Source organism: Zingiber officinale, chromosome 1A (genome assembly GCF_018446385.1).
Source record: "Zingiber officinale cultivar Zhangliang chromosome 1A, Zo_v1.1, whole genome shotgun sequence".
Lineage (NCBI taxonomy): Eukaryota > Viridiplantae > Streptophyta > Magnoliopsida > Zingiberales > Zingiberaceae > Zingiber > Zingiber officinale.
Window position 1 is genome coordinate 94,434,576 of NC_055987.1, and position 24,699 is coordinate 94,459,274.

Genomic DNA, 24,699 nt, shown 5'->3' on the forward strand with positions numbered 1-24,699 from the left:
ACTCTCCCAATAGATCGACTGATTGATTGGGCTGCTGTTTATCGCAACACTCTCCCAATCGAGTGATCGATTGGGCTTCAGTTCAATCGATTGACTGATTAATTGACCGCCCTTGACTTACTTAACTCAAGCTTAAGAGCCCCCAATTCCAACATCCGTTCAACCATGACCTGTTGGAACTGCTCATACCTAGTATCCGATCAACCTTGACCTGCCAGAACTTTTTCACCAAGTGTCCTGTCAACCCTTTGACCCACTTGGACTTTTCTCCTTGTGCCAAGTGTCTGGTCATCCTTGACCCACTTAGACTTACCATCTTGTGCCAAGTGCCCGGTCCTCCATGACCCACTTGAACTTCCTTCCACCAGATGTTCGGTCACCCTTGACCCATCTGAATTTCCTTGTGCAAAGTATCTGATCACTCCTTTGACCTACTTGGACTTCCCAACACTAGGTGTCTGGTCAACCTTAACTCACCTGAATTTCCACATGCCTGACTTCACTCGCCAGGTTTTTCCATCTGTCTGGCTTCACTCACCAGGACTTTCACCTAGCTTCACTCACTAGGATTTTCACCTGACTTCACTCACTAGGATTTCCAACTGACTGACTTCACTCACCAGGACTTTCTCTTGCCTAACTTCCAGTTAGGACTTTCCCAGTCAAATATTCAGTCAATCCTTTGACCTACTTGACTTTTTTTTATATCAGATTGGTCAAATCTTGACCAGAGAAGAATTACTTCAACAATCTATCTAATCGGACGATTGCTCCTGTAATCTCCATATATTATCAAACATTAAAACCTAAATATTAAGACTCAAACTTGAGTCAATACAAGCTTAATCAATCTGGTCAATTTGATAAGAAGATATTGTACCAACATTAATGACCTTGTGCAGGAGACGGGAAAAAAAAAAAAAGTGTATTGTTGTGCTTCTCAATCGACACTTATTCCCAATATGACTTTTTTTTTTATTCAAAATATTTAGATTAAACAAAATCATAATTTCATCCATCCACATAGGAAATAAAATCACAACAAAACAATATGTTTTCTTTTATTCCATTCCACCATATCATACACTTCTCATTAGACATTTTGACATGAACTTGGAATGGCAACCTCCCAAAGAAGAGAGAAGTATAAAACAAGTCCACTTTGCTGTGATTATTTACAACAATTCATCATGAGAAAACAAAACAATAAATAAACAAAGTCAATCCTATTCACCATCACCCAATGTTGGCAAACACCAATTAGTCTGCCAACATCCTATAATTCTACTAGTCATTCCTACTTGCAATGTACAATTACAGGATTTGAGATTTCAATGGTGCCACTCATCGTAGGAAGATCTGTAGCAATATGTTTTATCGTCCAGTGAGTGTGGCGCTAATCTCCTTAGAAAAAGAAAATTCTTCTTCATTATTCATTACTATGAGGGTGGGCTGTTTGAGTGGAGTTAGCAACAGGTCGTCACTTGCCAACATCATCACCACCTCTGCCATTGTTGGCCTGTCTTCCCTATTTCCTTGCACACACAAAAGAGCCATTCGGATGCAACGAAGAATTTCCGCAGGGGGATATGAGCAATCCAATGTTCCGTCCAGAATGTCCAAGGATCGGCCTTCTTTCCATAGCTTATATGCCTGGAGAATCAATGTTCAAATAAAATAAAAATGATTACTAACCTAGTGTGTTTGAACAAATGAAGGTAAAGGTATCTACTGAAATTCTTACATGGCCTAAAAGATTCAACTGTGCATCAGCTTGATTGAAAACTCTGTTCCTTTTACCACTTAGAATTTCCAACACTAGAACACCGAAGCTGAAAACATCAGATTTGCACGAAAAGATTCCACTTGTTATGTACTCAGGCGCCATGTATCCACTGCATATGATGGTCAAGAATGTCAGTAAGTTCATAATTTAACCGAGTTCAAATGAAAATCAACTGCAGAACGTACAATGTCCCAATTGGTCTTGAGGTGGCAGTCTCATTAAATGCATCTCCTTGAAATATTCTTGCTATCCCAAAGTCTGATATTTTTGGGGTCATGTCCTTGTCAAGTAGGATGTTGCTCAGCTTCAGGTCACGATGAACCACACGCAAATTAGAATCTTGATGCAAGTATAAAAGTCCTCGAGCAATCCCAACAATAATGTCAAGACGTTTTTGCCAGTTCAATGATGCACCTTGGCTTTTGTCTGGCAAAAGAATTTTAGCAGTCAATACAACAAAACTAGACGTTCTATGAAATTTGTTACTACTAGTGTTCAAGTAAATTCGACAAAATTGGAACTATATCTATGAGAAATTTGAATTGAATATTTATGCTTTATGGTCCAACCAATTATGCATACAAACATATTGGAGTTAATAATAAAGTAGAGACTAACCAAATATGAAGCCATCTAAACTCTTTTTCTCCATGTACTCCAAAATTAGTATTCGCTCATCTCCATCAATACAATAACCAAGAAGCCGGACAAGATTTCTATGCTGTAAATTAGCGATTAGTGTAAGCTCATTTCTGAACTCATCTGGACCTTGTGACGAGCATCGTGACAACTTCTTGACAGCTATTCTTTGTCCATCTTGCAATTGACCCTGCAAATAATATTGTTGAATCCTTGATTTTTTTTTTCAAAAAAACTTTCAGAGAAAAGGCATAGTTTCAAACATCACACTCCTGTGCTACTAGAATATGTTACCATGTAAACAACACCAAATCCACCTTCTCCAAGTTTGTTAACATCAGAGAAATCATTGGTTGCAGCTATTATGGTAGGCAAATCAAAGGAAGGCAATGCTGATGCTATGTTTACTTGGCCTGCCACATAACTCAAAGATCAGATTCATCAGGGTAGCTTTGGCGATTGTATAGGCTATAGCTCAACTTTCAAACAATTCCCTAAAGAAATTAAATCAAAAGGTATTTGACTTGCTTACCTTCAGCCCCATCCCTTATTCCAATGCGATCAGAGATGATTGAATACGGCTGTGGATCAGATGAATCAGAATAACTCGTGGAAACCTGTCTTGCACGCTCCCAGTGGGATGGGTTGTTTGAACCTAGAGAATTGCCTGCAAAGTCACCATGATATATAAACCTCAATACATCATATCTAAGTCAAAACTGCAGTAAACATTTTCTAGCCTCATTGCCATCTAAAGTCTTATAGACCGTGTGTATGCAAGATAAAATCATGATGATGATACATTCATGCTTTTTCTTGACGAATACAAAAATGTAATACAGGTTTGTCCATCTACCACACTTTTTGATATGATAAAGCAATATCTATCATATTCAATCTGTAATCAAAATTCTTGTTTCCTCCTCTACAGCTCAGCCATCCATTTACATCAAATTTCAGCATCTAAAATTTCTTTTGAGAATCATCAGGTACTCAGGTAGACAAAATTTTCACCAGATTTTAAACAAGTTGTGAGTCACAGCTATCTGGGATCAGGTTCAGGGTATAGAGGGAGAGCAAGGTAATATTCTATTTTGTATGCAATTGCACTACATGCGGACTGTACGACTTGTTAAGTTTATAGCTATGAGTTACTTCAACAGTTTCATAAGTTGATCATAATGATCCTTGGTGAAAAAATGTCCGAAAATTGATAAGAAAAAACTACAAAATATCATCACGAATAGTGCAACTATTATTTAATTCATGAGCTGATTAAAAATAGCTCAATTTGAATAAATCATGGTAAAATACAAGTACCGGGTTCCGTCGTCTTTGACAAGTCCAATTCTGAGCAAGCAATCTTAGCAGATGCCGCGGTGCCATTTCGTAAAGAACCTGGGAATCACCATAATGACTCATTCAGAAAACATATGATGATAGGCTACAAAGATTGTTAGATTTTCTTAAACTGAAACTAATGCCCTTCATGCTTAAAAGACATTACAATACTTCACAAGAAAATATATAATAAAAATATTCTATTCTGTTTCTCCCTCTATGTGTGTGTGCTGCATGTAAGAAGAATTCATAAACAGCAGACTGCAATACCTTGTTTTCTTCTATATCTTCTTCTCCATATAAGTAGGCCTAGGCAGAGCATTAGAAGAAAACCCACCACCAAAGGAATGGTAATAAATAAAACAGTCTTTCTATCACTGCCTTCAAAGGAGAAAACAATTCACAAAATTAGTCAAATCATCTTGCTGTATACGAAGCATAAGGTTAGGTTGGAACAAGATGAAGCCAAACCATTGCTCACCAAACTCTGAAGCCGAAAGGCGCACAAACAATTCGTCATTTCCTTTCTGCGGGAACGCCCTCAGATCCCACAAGTCGCCGGTCCAAGCCACGCACCCGCTCGGCCCAACCCATGCGTACGCCGAGCAGGAGCAATTCCTCGAGCACCAATCGCGGCACTCGGACAACCCACTCGGCCCTCCGACCGCCATGGCGTTTGCAGTGTCCGGCAGCTTCACGTGCTGCACCGGCCAAAACTTGTCCGACGCACAACTCAAATTCCTCCTCCTCTCGCACCTGCTCCCGTCATTCGCCTCCGCGAAGCCTTCCAGGCAAACGCAGGAAACGGTGGTGTAGATCACGCTGCAGACACCGTTGGCTCCGCACTTGGCGTAGCTGTCGCATTGATCCTGCGGCACGCTCCAATTAAGGCTCCACTCGCCCTGGTCCAAATTCCGACTCCACCGCTCGTAGTGACCGGTGGCCGGGTTCACCACGGCCCGGCTCAGAACCCTCGAACCGGGCGGTTCGGTCGTGTAGTAATAGGCCCGGGACCCATTCAAAACGAAGGTGTAATTCAAGCGGCTGTTCTGTACCAAGTCTGGGTAGCCGCTGAACGTGTCGCCGTTCCACGGCCCGGTCCGGAAGATCACCTGCTCCCCCCGCCGGAGGTAAAACTCCGGCACGCAGCCATCAGCCATCTCGTACACGTAGTCTCCCGGAGAAGGGTCGGTGGCGTTCCTCCACGACACGAGCCGCCGCCGAGATTCGGCGCCGGACGGGAGATTCAACGTACCGAGCTTCATGCCAGGGAGGGAGGTGTCGCATGGCTCGTCGAAGCTCTGCCACAGAGTCGCGTTGTCGGAGACGTTGGTGAGGATGAGATTCCCCGAGTCGAGGAGCCTCAGAAGAACAGGGTTTTGGGCAGCGGAAGGGATAACTCTGCTTGCGTTCCAGACGATCCTGCCGGTGGCGTTGTTGCTGAGGAAAAGCTCGCCGGAGTCAGTGAGGGTCAGTTCCCCTCCGTCAGAGGACGTCAGGGAGGCGTTTCTGTTGGCAACCCAAACGACTGCTCGTGGATCAACTGCGTACCAGATGCCGAGGTAGTAGGCGGTCGACGCACCGCGGCTGAAGAATCCAAGCACGAATACGTTCCTCGCGGAGGTTAAATTCTCCCCACGCGAGATCGACGTGCCCGGCGACATCGTATCTCCTTCATTGACAGACATGAAAAGAAATTAAGATTTTCACTGAATCCTTAATTTCCAAAGAAAAAAAAAAATCCAATTTTGAAGTGAAGTCTGAGATGCATACCGGCGAGAACACCAAGCGCTTGCAGAAGAACAAAAGGCAGCAACAGGATCGCATGGCTCCGTGTCCTCATGCGGCATCAACCAACCAAATAATGCTGCTGCTGCTGCTGATGATGATGATGCTAAACCTGCTCAATATCGTGGCCCTTTAACTCCCAGCAAAATAATGGGTGTCTAAAAGTCAACTCGTTTTCTTCCAATGGGAAAACTTCAGACGCGGTGGGCACGAACTGAACCATCAAGCTGGGAGGTCAACGCTGTCTGCAGCAGCTGTTTAAATTTCAGCGAACCAACTCGATTCGTTCAAATGGAGAAAAAATCTTTAACGGAATTTAATTAGAAGATTAGGTCTGTAAATTAACCTTCGTCAATAAATTTGATGTTAAATATCCATCAATAAATTTTTTATTAACATATCAAATAAATTAATTAAATTTTTAAATAAATTTATATTATCATGTTTAATAATTAATCAAATAAATTTAAAATATAAAAGTTTTAAACAATCAAATAATCAGGATAGGATGTACGAAACTCAAATTTATAAAACAGAAATCAAGTTAAATTTAAATAATCATTTCAATAATTTAATTAAAATTCCTCTTAAGTCAGTTGCTTTATAAAAAAAAAAATTGAAAAAAAAAAGATAAAATTTGGCTCTGGTTTACCGCCTTAAGAACTATCAACGTGCACCAAAGTAGTATGTGAATCCCATGCCAAAAAGGAAAAAGCAAAAGCCGTATGTACATCAGGACGTAATCCTTGATTTCCCACAACTACAGTTCTATCACGACACCCAATCACCAAACTTTCCGTTAAGTATAATAATAATAATAAAAGCATACTCAAGATGGGTGTTTATGAATCTGAACCTTGACCAAACTTAACCGACGTGGACGGCTCGATCGATCCAACAAAAAGATAAAATAGAGAAGTAGAAAAATTGAGCTAATTGTGACAGATTTAATCATTTCTCATTCTGTTAGACTTTTTGATCAGTTTAATCTCGAAGATGCTGATTGTGTCTAATGATCTTAGAATTAATCAAAGTCTTTAATTAGAGAATTTCGTTTTCCATTGAAGGAAAATATGATGATATACAAAGTCAAGATATGTTAGGTTAATCTTTTGACAACTGTAATTGTTTGTTTATTCAATTTTGTTTTTTTTTTGTTAAGGAAGGATTCATCATGAAATTAAAATAAATTCACTTGAATGACAGAATATGTGCGTGTTGGTGATGTCAAAAGACGTGAGCATCTTGAAATCTTCAAGGCGGGAAATTATAAATATGAATAAGAAAATGCTGAAAGTTGAAGGAAAATTATATAAATATGTCTAAATGAATTGGTGTAAAATTATATAAATATTTTTAAATAAAAAAAATCAGAAGACTTAATTTAATATTTCTTCGACCCATCCTTGTCCTTTTAATTGTCATTAAAGGAGATTCTCTTAGCATGGATTAACTTTGGAAAACTCTATAAAAAGAAATTTCTTCATCCCTTGAAGTGTCTATCAAAAGCCAGTATGAAATGCATGGATGGTTTTATGATTTATGGTTTTAGGATTTTATTTCATCACATTAACTTGAAAGCACGAGAAGCAAAACTAGAGAAAAAATTTTCGACTCCTGTTTATTTCGTCAAAAAAATTTAGGCAAGATGGAAAAAAAAACAATAATCGGTCAGCAGTTGCTGAATGATCTTAAAGGCAAAATTTGTTCTGCGAAACTAGATGGAAAGCAGAATTGAGGAAAAGGATAAAGAAAGAAAATTAAGCAAATTTCCTTCTACCGTAACAACAAAAATTATCCTTTTCTCCTCTTTCCCTAATCATTTTTTGATATTCTCTTCTCTAGATTTTATTATATTTGAGAGATCTTCTAAAGTAATTATTTTATAATTTATACTTATTTATTGGATAAATAAAATTTCACTAATTAAGTATACATTTTCTATGTGTATGATTTGATCTTAAATTCATTTACTAAATATCCGTAATACAATTCATAGCATGAGAGAATTTTATGATTAGACTACAACTTGTGAGTATCTCTACATGTGTAATTATGAATATATTGAAATAATTCCTAGCTGATGAATTGATAAGTTTAGACATCATCGATTCTACGAAACTAGCACGAATTATACTCTTTGATTGAATCATTCTCATTGGTTAGAGATATTGGAATGTTGAGAGTTAAACATACATGCTAGTTATGGTAACTAGTTTATTGGAGTTACTTGCTATTAGACTTCATATGGTTCTTTACATATATAAATATGTCAATGAAAATCTCATTGCAGCTTGAATGCAAGTTTTATTCGACTTAAAGTATTTAAGTCACATTGGTCATGAAGACTTATATTTTAACATTTAAGCAAGCATCTCCGTAGAGGTGTGAACATAGGATGATTGGATATAAGTCGAAGTACCCAAAGGTGGTTGGATAGCCCACAAAGGAATCACCGCTCTCTGCGAGGAAATGTATACCCTATGACAAATTGTTAGGATTATTATTCAAAGTCTTTTACCAAAGCATCATATTTTAAGAGTATTGTGTTGGTGCAGTTAATATTAATGATCAAACCTAAGTTTTGATGAATGACAAATGTATAAAAGTTAGATATGGTTTGATCTGACATTTCTACCAAGTGTGTAGTGTTGAGACCTTGACGCCCGCTAGGGGGGGGTGAATAACGTCTCACCCAAATTGTCACTTCCTACACTTGTTAGTACGCAGCGGAAAATAAAATACAAACTAACAAGAAGAAAGCTAAACTCTATAAACAATAAGGAAAGACATATAAACCAAAACAAATCGTAACACAAGGCGTTTACGTGGTTCGGAGATTAGGGCTCCTACTCCACGACTGTCCATAAGGTGGACGATCACAATCCGTCGATGGATGACTCCCCAAAAACCTCCGGCTAGCTCAAACCTCCTTCTCGGCGGAGAAATCTCACCACAACCTTGATCCAAACACTGTTAGATCACAAGAAGAGCTTGGAGGCTTTAGAAGACTACTAATAGGGGTTAACCACCTCTATTTCGTCAACCATGCCCAAGCACCCCGAGCTCTATTAAATAGAGTTCGAGAGGAAAACACCAAGTGTTTTCCCGCCACGAGTCGACTAGTGTATGCACCTGTCGACTGGTCCTTTAAGTGAAGTCGACCGTTACCCAACGGTCGGCTACCAGTCGATTGCTACAATATATCAGTCGACTGCTACAGTGTTGCTACAGTACTGCTATAATGTCACTACAATATTGCTATAGTAACTCCTAAAAACATAGGATTTTGCTCTGAGTACAATCACTCAACACTCGTCCTCGCCCGACCAACCTAGAGCTAACCTTCTAGCCTCCTTCATCAGCCTCACGTCCCTCGGATGTCTCCCCATCCTTCACGTCTTACCTTCTGGAGCTTCCTTCGGCCTTGTCCTTATTATCGGGTCTTCCTTTGACAAGAAAGAGGCTCTTCACCTTCGAGACTTCATCCATTGCCAAGTCACACTTGGACTTACATTGCCAAAATTACATGCCTAGACTTACACCGCCAAGACTCATCCTTGGACTTTCATCCTTTACCAAGATCACACTTGAACTTTCCTTGTTGTACCTGTATCCTGCACACTCACAATGCATATCAAATACAACAATAAATCTAACTTAAACCTTTGCCCAAACATCAAAACCTAGGGTACTCAGATTGCTCCAATAATCTTCCCCTTTTGATGTTTGGTAACCCGTTTAAGTTAGGAAAATAATATAGCAATACATATGCAAATAAATATGCAAATAAACTCATGCTTAAATAATGGAACCTAAATCCCTAGGCTCCCCCTTCACCTAAGCTCCCCCTTGAGCTAGGATTTCCTGCAAAGGTAAACTTCTCCTCTTTTGCCTAAACAATCACTCTCCCTTCACCTAAGCTCCCCTTAGTTAGGATTTCTTGCAAAGGTATGTAGGTTTCCCACTTAAACTTAAATTTCTCCCCCTTTGCCATACATCAAAAAGAGCTCCAATAATATCCCAATTGTTGAAAACTTGTCATTCAAACTGACCCTAAACTCATGTATTTATCCCCCATGGATCTCATACATCTAAACGAGTTAACACGGTCAAGAACAGTGTTGAAAAACACTTTCAGGCTGGTATTAGTCGACTGCACTAGGTACCAGTCGACTGCCTCCTTCAATTTCCACTCACAGAGCCCTCTGTGTTCGAAATACACTGTTACCAGTCGACTGGTATCGGAACCAGTCGACTGCTCTCATCAAAATGAGCTTACAAGGATATTCTATGCTAAAAAATGTTGTTACCAGTCGACTGGTATCTGCACCAGTCGACTGATACTCTATTTCTGTAAAAATTAACTTTTTCTCACTGACTTCAGAAATGCACCAGAAATTCCACAGACCTCCAAAAAATCTCAAATTTTGTGGAGATGTCTATTTTATCCATGTCTACTTGGGAAAAATATATATAAAAAATATATTTATTACAGATCCCAAGATTGATACAAAATTCAAAGCGATCTAAATGGTTCAATTGAACCTTGACCTAAAGTCGTAGTTTTGACTTCCTCTTGATGTATTTGCCCATACTAAACCACAATGCATTCCTAGCATTGGTTTATATGGCACATATGCATCCAAAACTAATTGTCATGCAATATGAAACCTTTTTTATATTTTTATGCATGATACTCAACCCAATTGTGTCAATTTCTTGGATTTGATACTCAAGTCTGTCTTTAAACCGCTTTGGCACATTTGATGACCCATTTTGAGTCCCAAGCATGGTCTGCTTGAGATTCATCTACCATATATCCCAAAGACTCTTTGAGCTCCTCCTAGAGCTTTTAATTTTAGCCACTTCTCTAGGTGACTCATCCACTATGGCTAGACCACTTCGGTGCACCTCCGGTGACTTGGCTTACAAAACTCACTTTCTTAACCTTAGACATCTTGTCTTTGGTTAATTTCTTCTTGTCCTTAACCTTGGACACCTCATCCTTACCATAATTATATGCCACCCTAGCATATTCCTTTTTATTGGTCTTGGATGACTTTCCCTTGTCCTTGGTTACTCCTCCCTTACCAATGTCATGTGCCACCTTAGTACTTGACCTCCTTTTGGTCTTGGAGGGACCCAATTTAATATTTTTGAGTCTTTGACCACCCAAACACATGTCAAGTCCTCTAGATCTAATAATGAACATATCTAGGACTTTCTCCATTTCTTCAAGCCTTACCTTCAAGGCTTGATTTTCCAATTCTAGAGTTCTAATCCTAGAGTCAACATGCCCACCTTGCACATCACTAGACCTACCCACCTTCCTAGGCACGTGTCTCCTCTTCTTAGGATTAATGCCTAGGTTTTCAACCACCTTCTTCTCCTTAGGCAAGATAGGTTGTTTCCTTTTAGGTCTATCATTTGAAAATGATTTCCTAGGGTTATCATCTACATTAACCCTATTCCTATCATTATATCTAAAACCATAAATATGCATGGACAAATAATTCATATTATTTCTAACATGCATGGAAGAATTTGAATTTGAACTTGAATTCAAGTTAGGGTTTACCTCCCTTACCCTTGAAGCTCTTTTCTTCTCCCACTTCCTTAAGTGCGCTAATTTCTTGAGCTCTCTTCTTCTTGGACACTTTGTGTGGTAGTGACCCCACTCACCACATGTGAAGCATCGAATATGCTTCTTCTCCTTCTTCTTCCTACAACTCACATTAGTTTCTAAATTAACTTTAGTGAGTTTAGAGTTTACCTCCTTTACTTCAGTCCTCGACAACGGCGTCAAAAACTTGTTACGCTTCCGCAAGTGCATGGATACATCGTCAGTAATAAAAGATTATCGATCCCACGAGAATTGGTTATAAGCACTAGCGATTGTTCACGTAGAATTACCTAAACTATCGATGGTTGTAGGTGAACTATTTCTTAAGAAGAAAAGAACTTGGGAAGTAGATGTAAGAACTAGTGAGAGAGAGAGAGAGAGAGTCTTACTCGGCTTGGGAAGAGCTCTAGGAGTTCGGTTTTGTTGTGGTGGTAGTTGATGTATCATGTTCTATCCTTTCCTCATTGTCAATCAACACGTACTCATTGAAAGTTCAAGTTACTACCCTTAAGCACTAAACAGAGAAAATTCTTATGAAATCCTGTTACGGTTAACCCCTGTCACTAGAGCGCCTCGGTAGATCACAAGAATGTGAATCTGATCAGTATCATTAAGGATAGAGATAGGAGTTTGGTTTAGTTTCCTACTTCCTTGTGAGGAATTACCTATCCTTTTAAGGGAGTATCCTAGATGTCCGTGAATGGGTTACCCCTATCACTAGGGTCCCTCATGTATACGATCTAAGATCCTATCTTTACGAAATTAGCAATTCCTACACAATCAATTAATGTGACATGATAATCTAAAGCAAGTTTCATGCATATCAAATAGAAACAAGACAAGTGAAATCATTCAATGAGAAAAAGGCATAAACATGAGTCTTAAATCAATACCTATCCACAACTACTCCCTGATCCTAGAACAAAGAATCTACTCCATAGACGCAGGAGAAAAACTCGAAGAGATGGTATAATTAGACATATAATCCCAAACAAGAAGAGAGAGGGAAAAGAGATGTTTATTCAATATCATCCAGTGATCTTCGGATTCAATCCTTTGCTTCTGGAGTTGATGCGGTGATGGAGGTGATCTCGGATCGTCGAACGGAGGTCCGGGACGGTGTGCAACGGCACCAAGGTATATCTCTCTCTGATGGCTCCCCCTCCCCTTGGAGAAGGGTTAAAGGCCTTTTTTATAGGCTAGGGTATGGACACCACATGACCCGTGCCACGACCGTGCAAGATCCGCATGGCCAGCTCATCCCTCTCTTCGGGTGGAGTGGCACGGTCGTGCGAGATCCGCACAGCCAACTTCCTCTTCCCTTCGGGTTAAGTAGCACGGTCGTGCGAGATCTGTATGGTCGTGTCTTCCTTCAGCTCGAGTCTGCATTGCACGACCGTGTGAGGTTCACATGGCTGTGTGCTTCTTGGCTACTGGTCGTGAGGCACGACCATGCGAGGTTGCACGGTCGTGTGCTACTCTCTCTCAGGAATGACCACACGGTTGTGCAGGGTTGCATGACCGGTGTCAAGTGGCTCCTTGCTTTGCTCCGATGCGTCGACAATCACTGTTTTCACTCTAAAAGTTATCCCTGTCAACATAAAACTAAACAAAGAGCAGATCTCTGACAAAAGAGTAATTAATGCAGAATAAACAATAGGAGAGATGATCATGTAAAAAATATATACAAATTAAGCAAGTGAATGTGCATTAAAACATACATAAACGATCATAATATCTACGCACATCACTTACCTTGCTTGTGTATTCAAAAATATAGAATGGTGTGAGATGCTTAGGTCTTTGTCTGAATTTTAAATGCTTATATAAGTACATCAAAATAAGTTTGGGTGTTAAAACTAAAAATATATTGATCAAGTTAAGTGATCTATTTTAGTTGGACAATAGTACTTAACTTAACTAACCAAGTGAACGTTGTTATTCTCTGATAGTTAGTTAGTAACTAAAGGTTAGATATTTAAGGATAATTTTTTAGATGAATATTATTTTCAAAATAATACCCAATTAGGGGGGTATTTGAAAATCACTTTTTAAAATATTTTACTTTGGAATTTTTTTTTATTTTGAGATAAATTGCCTTTTAAAAATATGATACAGAATTTATGTTTAAATGATTTGTTTTGGAAAATACTTACAAATTCTTGCAAATTATTGAAAATTTCTTTGAAAGTCACTTACAAAATTTTATGTTTTCAAAAGTCTTCAAAAACTCTCCTTTGAAAAATTGACTCTAATTGCCTTAAAAATTAACTTTAAAATTATTTGCTTTGAAAAACTTCTTTGAAAATACTTTGAAATTATTTTGAAAATTATTTTAAACTTATCTAGACAATGTTTTGCAAAATATTTTCAAATCTTGCTTTCAAAACTTGATTTGAAAATACTCTTATACTTTTCAAATATCTGTTTTGGAAAATGGTGTCTTTCAAACTACTTGCTAAGGTTTATACTTGATTAAACTTTTAATCCCTCCCTGATTAGACTAGGAAACCTTTATTGTGTTTACAAACTTACTTGGTTTATTTACCTGTTTCTTACTTTTTCTTGCTAAGTTGTATATTTTTTGATGAATGACAAAGGAGAAGGGTAAGAGTTTAAGTAAGAAAAACTAAGGCAAATCAGGAAAATATGAAAAACTTAACCCTAAAATGATCAAGAGAATAAAACACAAATCTAAATTATTTAAAATTCTCTTAAATCATTTTCCATTTGCTATTTCTTCTTCCATATTTTTTCTAACTTTAATCCAAGTTGTCATTGTATCAAAAAGGGAAGATTATTAGTGCAGTTGGCATCAATGATCAAACCTGAGTTTTGATGAATGATAAATGGATTAAATTTAGATGTGTTGTGTGATCTAACCTTTCTACCAAGTGTACAGGATTTGATTGATCTGACATCAGGCTGAAATTTAGCTAGGTCTGGAGGACATGATAGCTGGTGTATAAGTCCATATAGGTCAAGGAGTGACATGATATCTGGCAGGAAGTCTGACTGGGTCCACGGGACCTGATGGCTGGCCAAAGTCTAGTTGGGTCTATGGATCTGATAACTAATGAAAAGACCTAGTGGACCAAGATAGAGTCAAGTGATTCTGTATGGTAAGTAAGGTAAGTCACTTGAAGATAACGTTCCAGTGAGGACGAGTCCCAATTAGCGACTTTAGGTATAGGTTCAGTTTAGGTCCATTTTGAAAACCTAAATTAAGACCTGACTGGATCTTAGTCTCAGATAGATAGAATCTAATTAACACTGCTATTTTATTATTGAGCTAACTTTGTTTTGTAGGGTATACCTTGTTTTACTGGACTAACACATTTTGTAGGGAAAAAAGAGCAAATTTAGTCTCGAGTGAACAGTACCCGAGGCACCTCTTGTGCAAGTAGAGGTGCCTCGAAGGCCTATTGGAAGACTCCGCATAGGAGGGCACGGAGGCACCTTCAACGCATTTGAAGGCGACTTGAGATGGATGATGGAAAGCTCCTTGAAGAGTCTTGAAGGTACCTTCAGTCGGATAAGGAAGAAGGCTTCATCGACGATAAGAAGCTGAACTTGCAGGGATGTACTTTGGGGTTAAAGGCGCCTCCAGTACCATGGAAGATGCCTCCAATGCTCAATAAAAGAGAGTTTTGGCCAGCCTTCAAGACACAACTTCTACACACGATTATTTGATATTCCAACTGATATGACTTCGTCCTCTTGCTCTGCTACGATACTGCTGTGTCCAACTATTGCTAAGGAGTCATCCAACACCGATATCAATTCAACTATCTTTGAAAGTGTTGGGTAACAAAAATTTGTTTCTATACTTAATTACTGCTTAAAGAAAGTGTAGCTTATTACACTTATCCTCATTTTTATTGTGCTCGATTTCCTCTTACGGTGGTTCCAAAAGAGGTCATTAGTAGGTTACTTGTCGATAGGTCTGTGTGACTTGGATCTTGGAGTAGAAGTCACCAAAGGTGTAAAATACAGTGCCCAAATTAATAATTAAATAATAAAGTTTAATAAGCTAATAGCCTTAATGGAATTTTTAGAAATTTTCTGGGAATTAATTGGAGTTCGTATGAGGTACGTTAAGGGGATCAATTATTGCGCCAAGGAAAAGTCTGTTTAAGTTACCCGATTTAAACAAGGAAATGTTTAATTTCCTTAAATATTTTCTTTTTCCTTTTCTTTAAAAGCTTTCCCGTGCCCTAGCCTTAGACGGCGATCCTCTTCCTTCCCGAGCCGCACCGCCGAGCTCTTCCCTTTCTCCTCTCTCCCCATTGCCGATTCCTTTTTCTTCCTTGACGCCGATGCCACGAGGGAGCTGGTAGCCGGCGGCTGAGCACTCCATCTTCCTCTTCATCGAGCTCACACCACCGCCTCCTATTGATTCTCTCCCTCGATCGCCGAAGCCGGATCCGCCGTGGAGCTCTTTGAGTTGCCCTCACTTGCACGGGTTGCCTTCAGCCAGGAAGGGGTCGTCCCCTCACGTGCGGCACCACCTTGGGCGACTTAGCATCGTCGAAGTCGCTGGCTATCAGAAGCCCATCCCCGACAGAGATGCAAATCGAGCCATGCCCTAGCGCTGGTTAGTATCGCTCACCTTCTCACTGCAGAGGCAGCCACGTCTGCGAACCATCGTCATGGTGTGCTACCTCCACTGTTGCAGCCACCGCCGACTAGTAGCTATCTCTGATTTAGGGCCATCATTGGGCCATGGCACTGCTGACACATATCTGGGGTAAGGTTGTTGAATTAAGCTTGAATGATCTAAATAGAGATCTAGATACATTGCTGATTTGGAGTATTTGGTTTGGAGGACACTTGTTCCACCTAGTGCCAGCTACAATTTCCGGTAGCAAGCACTTCTCCGGCCGTGAATCAATAGGGAAGTCTCTAAATTAGGTGAGTTGATAGAACTAAATTATGTTTAGCCCTAATCGAATTGATTATGAAATTGGTTGATGTTGTATACTGAATGGATTTGAGGAATATGTGGGTAATATATTATTAATTGGATAGATTGAATTGTTAGTTCATATCGATTTTGGATTAAATTGAGGTATATTAACCAGAAGAGTTAACTAAGAATTCATAAGGAGATTTGATGTAAAAAAAAATGCTGGATTATTAAATATAGTTAAAGTGTTGTTTCCTAATCAGATTTGGATTAGGTTTAGCTATTTGGTTCATAATAGAATGTAATTATATTATGTATTCTATGTTACAGGATACTGGTTCGGGATGAGCGTCTCGGCGTGAGACTACTTGACACGATCTACGTATAAAGGCAGGTACTTCTTACTTTGATTCTTTAGTTCTTTGAACTTAGTGCATGAATTATTTTGGATAAGGACTACTTTACCTTGACTCCACTCGTAATTTTTCCTGTGCTTGATACTTCCACTCAAAACCTTCGAGATATTCATTTTTATGTCCATACAGTCTCTTGTTGCTATCAACGATGTTTAGCAGATACTAGATACCAACCTTGTATGTTTGTTTGTTGTATACTTATGTACCGTATTGAGCATGCTGGTTTCATGTAGCATACCTTATATCTGATTGTTTGCTTATGTTTATATGATGATTGTTGCATTGTACGCATCATGCCATTGCATGCATGCAGGCGACTACTTCTTCCTTGTGGGGGAGTGAGCCGTCGGGCCGCACCGCACACTCGACCACTCATGGGTAGTGGTAGCTGGAGGAGATCCCGCTTGTCCTGTCGTGCCGCACTCGGCCACTCTTGGGTAGTGGTAGCTGGAGTTGTGAGTAGCAGGGGCCCCCCCCCCCCCCCCCCCTTCGCTTGGTAGCTAGATAGCTACTTAGCACCTGTCCATCCGGTCACTCGAAAGGAGTGGCGGCTTTTAGGTGGTACAGTTGTCATCGATCCGACCTCTCGACCATACAGGGGTCGTGGTGCAGAGAGGTGAGCGGGATGACCATCAGTGCATACGCTGTTATCGTTATATCTGTTGATGCTGTTGTTGCTACTTTTGCTTACTGCTGTTGTACACATGCTGATATGTTTACTTAGGTTGAGATATACTCTCATTGTAGATGTTTAGACATTGGTTTATTCATTAAAAATTTGTATATATCTTGCTTATTACCTTATAGTTATAGCAGTACTGTAGCAGGTTTGTGCCACCCCTGGCCTTCTGTTGTTAGCCTAGGATATGACTTCAGGTATGAACACTTAAGTTAACATCATGGTAGTATCTGATGTTCTCTTTATGAGACTGTGTGCTATTGGCTTATTCTCTATTTATATGTTATTTTCATGCACTATCTTTTCCTATAACCGCTGAGTTTCAATACTCACCGCCCCACAAAATGGTTTTCCTTTCGCCAGGTAGCAGGTAGATGATTGAGGAGTTGCTTGGAGAGATGCCAGCTGCCAGTCCCATGTCACACTCGAGGACAGTTACTTTTCGATTTTATCTCTATTTGGTAGTATAGTGATTTTGCGCACGTTGTTTTTCAATAAGTCGATGAGGATTTTGGGGTTTAGTGTGGTGGTTGCAAGTATTTTGTTAGTGTTGTTGCTGGTCTTATGTTCGTATTATTTTTGTGTTTTCCGCTGTGCATATTTACTTTCATCCGTGTAGACTTATTAAACTACGTGGTTATGTTTATTTTGTTCTAGCCGAGTGGGTTGATGTTATTAAACTGCGTGGTTATGTTTATTTTGTTCCAGCCATGTGAGCTGATGGTTTTATAGATGTTATATGTGTATTTATTGCTTTATATTGTCATCGATACAGGTGAGATGCTGCCGGATTTTTGTCTGGCCAACTCTCCTCTGAGGTGTGATAATTTTAGGCGCTCACTTGGCTACCAGGATTCATAAACTCTAGTACTTAGCCTGGAGGTGTAAAATACGGTACCCAAATAGTATTTAAAAAATAAGGTTATTGGACAAATAATCTTATTGGATTTTTCAGGAATTTTTAGAAATTTTCTGGGATTTAAATGGAGTTCGTATAACACGTGTTGAGGGGATGAACCGGTGGGGCTAATTGGAAGTCTGTTTGGAACACCATTTAAGTGAGAGTTGATTGAGGAAGTAACCTAAGTTTTAATTGGAAAAGACCTAAGTTTTAACGTTATTATTTGTGCCCTAGTCTTCAGCCACCCGAGCCTCTTCCCTTTTCTTCCTCTCTCGCTCAAACCGCCGCAAATGCCACCTCCTCTCCTACGATCACCGGAGCTAGATCTGCCGCCAAGCTCCCGGAGTTGCCCTCCCTTGCACGGGCTGCCTTCGGCCAAGAGCAGGAGGTGCCGTCCTCTCACGTGCGGCTCAGTCTTGCGTGACCTAGCATCGTCGAAGCCGCCAACCATCAGAAGCCGTTGCCGGCGTAGACGCACACCGAGCGTCGAACCTACCTCTTCCTCGACGCCTCTCACTTCTCCGATGCCACAATCCCGAGTTCGCCGGCACTGATCTTCTCACCGTTGGCCGGACTTGCCATCTCCACGGATCGCCGGACGTTTGCTATAGTTGTCCTTCTCTCTGAGTTGCAAACCGTGCCTGGCCATCCTCACCGCCAGATCACCGATTCTCTGTCGCCTCGAAGGACACATGATGCCGCCGTCATTTTCCCTCTCCGGCCACGAGCAGGAGGCAGTGGGGTTGTGTCCGTGAGTCGATTTCCCTTCTCCCATACCACGTGATGCCATCACCGACGCTGTGCCCCTTGGTTGTGCCCTAGCCTAGGCCAGCAACACGCTGCTATTCATTACCACCTTTGCTTATGATCACAGCAGTAGCATTCATCCGAGAGGAGTTTATGGAATTGGATTGATTCTTGAAGGTAATTAGTTAAACTTGGCAGTAGATTTGGACATTTGATCTTTATGTAGTGTTGATTGGGGGTAGATGTTTGGTAGGCAGTGGCTTTGCTTGGCTTCGCTCTTCACGTCGCCGATGGTTTGTGGCTGACTCCGTCTGATCCGTGTCAATTTCTGGTTGCTGAAGAAGAAGAGGTAAGAGGATTGGAATGGAGAAATTAATAGATTGTTTGGATGATTTTCTTTATCTAGTTAGTTGGATGCTTAATTGTTGCTAACCCGAAGTATGTGGATGGATGACATTGAGGTAAAAATCTGATCAGAGGTTGATTATTTAGAGTGTTTATTTCATTTCTGTAATAAATTGATTATTTGATTATAGAATGGATGAGTTGTACATATTATATGATTAAGGGAGATTTGATTCTTGGCGGTGATGGATTGGGAATCTGTTGAGGCTTGGTTTTGGAACAGGGATGATTTATGTATAAATCTAATCTTGTGAGGTAGATATGGATTTATTTGATGAGTATCAGATTTGGGATTTTAATAATATGTGGATAATAGAGATTCAATTTAATTAATGGATGACCTAAATTGATTTAATCAATTGGATGGATTAAACTAGGGTTGAATGGGCTGAACCTTATTTGATCTTTGAGGTTAATCATTTCGATTAGGGTTTTCCCTAGTTAGTTTGAGTTTTGGGAGTTTAGCTAGATATTACATATGTGATTAGCTAAACTGTACATCGTGTGATTTGCAGGATTTCGATATGAGATGAGCATCTTGACGTGGGATCGTTTGATATGATCGACATATAAAGGCGGGTACTTCTTGCTTTATCTCTTTAGTATTTTGATCTTAGTGCATGAGTTTTATGTTCAGATAGTTGCTGTAACTATCTTGATTCCACTCTTATTTTTCCTGTGCTTAATACTTCCACTCAATCTTTGAGCTACTCGTTTCTGTATCTATACAGTTTCTCATTGCTATCGATGATATTTAGTAGATACTATAGTACTAGGTATTGGATACCAGATACCAGACACCAGACATTAGATAGTAGATATTGGATATATGGACACCTGATACCATGTTTACCTGCCTTGATTACTGTTTATTTACACACCTTGCTGAGCATGCTGGCTTCATGTAGCATACCTGTTTTCTGTTTATATGGACACCTGATACCATGTTTACCTGCCTTGATTGCTGTTTATTTACACACCTTGCTGAGCATGGTGGCTTCATGTAGCATACCTGTTTCTGTTTATATATATATGATGACTGCTGCATTATTCGCATTATGTCATTGCATGCATGCCGGCGACCATGTCTCCCTTGTGGTTGAGAGGGTCGTTGGTCTGGGCCGCACGCTCGACCACTCATGGGTAGTGGTAGCTTGGAGCGTGCCGCTTGTCCTGTCGTGCCCCCCACTCGCACACTCATGGGTAGTGTCTGCTGGAGTCGCGGGCTGCAGGGACCCCGTCGCAGACGTAGCTATTCAGCTACTATGCAACTGTCCCCTCGGCCACTCGAGAGTAGTGGTAGCTGGAGTGGTGTACAGTCTGTCATTGTCCCGGCCTCTCGTCCATACTGGGGTCATGGACTTGAGGGGTGGGCGGGAGTGACCATCCGTGCATACGCTGTTATTATTATACCTGCTGATACTGCTGTTTCTTATGCTGCTGTTGCTAGATTATGCTGCTGTTGTTTATTTATGCTGTTATGCTTACATAGGTTGAGATTTATACCTGTGATATGTGTTTAGACACTGGCTTACTTACTATTGACCTGTATATACCTCACATGATACCATGTAGTTATGAGCAGTACTGTAGCAGGACTTTGCTACACCTACCTTCCCTTATTAGCCTAGGATATGGTTTCAGGTATGAACATTTATTATGATATCACTGTAGTATCTGCTATTTCCATTTGAGACTGTATACGTTGGCATTTCTAGTTTGATTTACTATTACTCATGCACTATCAGTCTATTACCCGCTGAGTCTTTATACTCACCACCCCGTATATTGGTAATTTCACCAGGTAGCAGGTAAAGGATTTATGGAGTCGCTTGGAGATCCTGTCCGCCAGTTCCACGTCACATTCGAGGACGACCTTACGATTTCGATATTTCTTACGTTATTTGTATTTTGGGTTTTGTACTTGTTTATGTATTTGTATTCCCTTGTATTTGGTTTGATATTATTGTGTCAAGCCGAGTCGGCTCGCAGTCAGTTGATTTGTGTTTCGTGATCGTTGTTTGTGATTTCCGCTGTGTTGATTTTAGTTCAGTCGTGTGGGCTGATTAATATATATTATATAACTTCGTGGTTGTGTTTATTTCTGTTCCAGCCGAGTGGGCTGATTATATAACTGCGCGGTTGTGTATATATATATTCCAGCCGTATGTGGCTGATGTATTTTGTATGTATGTATGCCTCAGATTGTCACCGGTACAGGGGAGATGTTGCCGAAATTTTTCGGTAAGGACTCCTCTAGAGGCGTGACAATTTATTGGTATCAGAGCCAGGTTTTACGAGACCCATTTTCGTTTAGTTTTTCGTGATTTGGGTTCTCGATGTGACTTTTCGAGTTTTGGGATCAGGCAGCGACAGGATTCTCCAAGCTATAGGAGGTATGTTTGCATATTGTTATCTTACATTTCTGTTAGTGCATGCATAGTTGTTATGTTAGCTATGTTCTGTATTAGTATGCTTTTGTTAGTACCTGTCCAGTTGTTGTAGCATACATCAAATGTGTTGGGTCAATCACTGATCACGGTTGACCCTACTAGAGATCAATGAATACAGTCTCATAGGACTTCTTTTACCATACCACTAGTGTTAGTAATTTCTGTTATCACTAGTTTAGTAGTGGTTAGTATCTGCTAAATATCATATTGCTTCGGTTCGTGGAGAACCAAGTTACTCGTATTGCCTTGGTTCATAGAGAACCGATTTTCTCTTATTGACTTGGGTAGTGGGGGATTGATTTATCTTAGTTGGTTGAGAGTTAGAGTCACATACCAGTCTCTATTACTATTAGCTGGGTAGTTGATGGTGTTGGTATACTCATATTGATTCAGTTAGTAGAGTATCGGTTTACTCTTGTTGGCTTGATAGTTGGGGCTTGACTTATTTTAGTTGGTTCTGTGTTCCTGGTAGTTCTATCAGTAGAGGATTAATTTGGATTTCTTTTGGTTCTGTCTGTAGAGGACCGATTTACCCTAGTGGACTTTGGTAGTTGGGTGTCGATTTATTTTAGTTAGTTCCATCAGTGAATGATTGTTTTATTCTTGTTGGATTAGACCGTAGTTGACCGATGTATTTTATTGGTCTGACCACTAGGGGTTTGACTTACTCTATTTCTAGAGATTCCTATCTTTGGGATGTTTCATACTTGGTTAGATATTTTGACTTGTACCGGTGTAGAAAGGACTGAATTAGCTGTATACCATTATCGGCTTAGTTAGCCTATAGAGGATTGATGTATCCTATTCTATGGAGACTTTGACCATGGACTGTCTGCACCTAGTTGATTGACTTAGAAGGTACATTCGGATAGGATACCTCCACTGATGTGGATAAGTGTAAAGCTACATGCTTAACACTTATGAGATACATCCATTACTAGAATGTACGAGTTGGAGAGTACATTTGGATATATGATTTGTACTGACGTGAGAGAGTTGAAGTTAGCTGCTTAACCTTTACGTGACTCGGTACCACGTGAAGGAAGAAGCAGAGAATGCTTTTTGGAGATCAGGTCATCACTTAGTGGATATTTGATTTGATGATCTATTGTTTAGTATTTGATGCTGATAGAGACATGAGGAGTAGTACTTGTATGATGTTTATGGATTTGGTGATTTATAGTTGGTGATCAGATCACAGATTTGTTGGGGATCTTATGGTTGAGAATGTCTGTGGTATGGATATTATGAGTCCTTGGTGTTATTATTTAGGCATACCATGCCCTAGATGTTTTTATGGACTCGATGTATTTGGTATTCCTAGGGTGTTTGGATAATTTTTCATTGTCTTCATTGACGATGTTGTAATCTACTCTCGATTCGAGGTGGGTTATGTACACTATCTTCGCGTAGTTCTAGAGATGTTTCGACGGGGATATCTATATGCGAAGTTCAGTAATGCGTAATTTGATTATCTTCGGTGGGATTTCTGGGACACATTGTCTCTGGTAGAGGGATATCGGTGGATCCACAGGAGATAGAGGTTGTTATCAGTTGGTAGTAGTTGAAATCTATACCGGAGACTCGCTATTCCTTTGGTTTGGCTGGATATTACCGAAGATTGATGGAGGATTTCTCTAGCATTGATATGTCGTTGACTGAACTGTCTAGGAAGGGTAGGGAACATTCCTGGTTAGATGTTTACGAGATCAGTTTCAGGAGTTGAAACGGAAAGCTGATAACTACATCTGTCCTAGTGTTACTTTCTGGTGTAGACGGACTTGTACTCTACACAGATGTATTGTACCTGGAGGTTGGTGTAGTTTCGATGTAGCATGACCAGAGCAGTCTCATGTTAGTTTATCGAATTATCGTATGATGGGAATAAGATTCTTTGATTTTCATAGGAGGTTAGGGGTGATCCTGAGTCACTTCTTATCCGGGAGGAGTTGTTGTAGGAAAACACCTCGATATGGATTTGCGATACATCCGGGTGACACTCGATGTATAGGGACTTAGAGCGTTTCTATTGGTTGAATGACATGAAAAAGACATCGCGGATTTTGTAGCTTGATGTCTAGTATGTCAGCAAGTGGAGGCTGAACATCGGAGGTTAGTAAGATTATTTCAGTAGATTCGGATACTGGAATGGAGTTGAGCGCATGTTATAATGGACTTTATTGTGGGATTACCAAGACAAGACACAAAGAGGATAGGATGTGTTGGGAAATCATTGATTGGTTGACTAGATTTGTTTACCTTTCTATCAATCTGTAGAACGGATTCTTTGGATCGAGTAGCAGGGTTTTTATTTTAGAAAGATTATCGGACCTCATAGTATATTTCTGAGTGTTATATTGGATTGAGATCCATGATTCACCTCATGTATCTCGCAGAGTTTGTAGCATTGTGAGTGTGGAGCTTTGTTGAAGTGGAGGTTTTCACCCTCTGGCAGATGGACAGTCGAAGCACATTATATGGACAGTAGAGGTTTGCTGATACTAGGTGTTGCGAATTTTGGAGAAGATTGATTTACTCATAGTTGGCTAGACATCAAAGTGGCGTAGCGGAAGTAGGGTGAGCTCATAACCCACAGAGTTATCTCTTACGAATGAAGATTTATTCTTGATATTTGGATGGAGCTGTATATGAGTATGTTGCTGGATTGTTACACTTAGATGTAGATCCCTGAGTTGAGCAGTAAATTTGGGGACCAAATTTTTATTAGTGGGGGAGAATGTAAAATACGGTACCCAAATAGTATTTAAAAAATAAGGTTATTGGACAAATAATCTTATTGAATTTTTCAGGAATTTTTAGAAATTTTCTGGGATTTAAACGGAGTTCGTATGACACGTGTTGAGGGGATGAACCGGTGGAGCTAATTGGAAGCCTGTTAGGAATACCATTTAAGTGGGAGTTGATTGAGGAAGTAACCTAAGTTTTAATTGGAAAAGACCTAAGTTTTAACGTTATTATTTGTCCCCTAGTCTTCAGCCACCCGAGCCT

The 24,699-nt window shown here is 39.9% G+C and overlaps 1 protein-coding gene across 2 annotated transcripts; it reads right to left on the bottom strand.

Annotated features, from left to right (window-relative positions):
• Nucleotides 1-1,113: 1,113 nt before the first annotated feature.
• LOC122027075 (receptor-like serine/threonine-protein kinase SD1-7) lies at nucleotides 1,114-5,666 on the bottom strand. Of its 2 annotated transcripts, XM_042585911.1 has the most exons (11): nucleotides 5,540-5,666; nucleotides 5,318-5,438; nucleotides 4,248-5,206; nucleotides 4,037-4,147; nucleotides 3,746-3,823; nucleotides 2,958-3,092; nucleotides 2,720-2,838; nucleotides 2,405-2,615; nucleotides 1,972-2,212; nucleotides 1,745-1,895; nucleotides 1,114-1,653 (listed from the first exon to the last, which is right to left on the bottom strand). In XM_042585911.1, the coding sequence occupies exons 1-11, from the start codon at nucleotides 5,607-5,609 to the stop codon at nucleotides 1,375-1,377; spliced, it is 2,475 nt and encodes an 824-aa protein (XP_042441845.1). In that variant the 5' UTR covers nucleotides 5,610-5,666; the 3' UTR covers nucleotides 1,114-1,374. The 2 variants fall into 2 exon arrangements, with proteins under 2 accessions (XP_042441845.1, XP_042441840.1); XM_042585906.1 differs by having other exon boundaries at nucleotides 4,248-5,438.
• Between the last annotated feature and the right edge of the window lie 19,033 nt (nucleotides 5,667-24,699).

Coding starts and splice junctions, on each gene's coding strand:
- LOC122027075 (XM_042585906.1), bottom strand. CDS start 5,609: ATGAGGACACGGAGCCATGCGATCCTGTTGCTGCCTTTTGTTCTTCTG. Junction 2,839..2,957: donor AATAAGGGATGGGGCTGAAG/GTAAGCAAGTCA, acceptor GTTATGTGGCAG/GCCAAGTAAACATAGCATCA. Junction 2,213..2,404: donor TTTAGATGGCTTCATATTTG/GTTAGTCTCTAC, acceptor TTCTTTTGCCAG/ACAAAAGCCAAGGTGCATCA.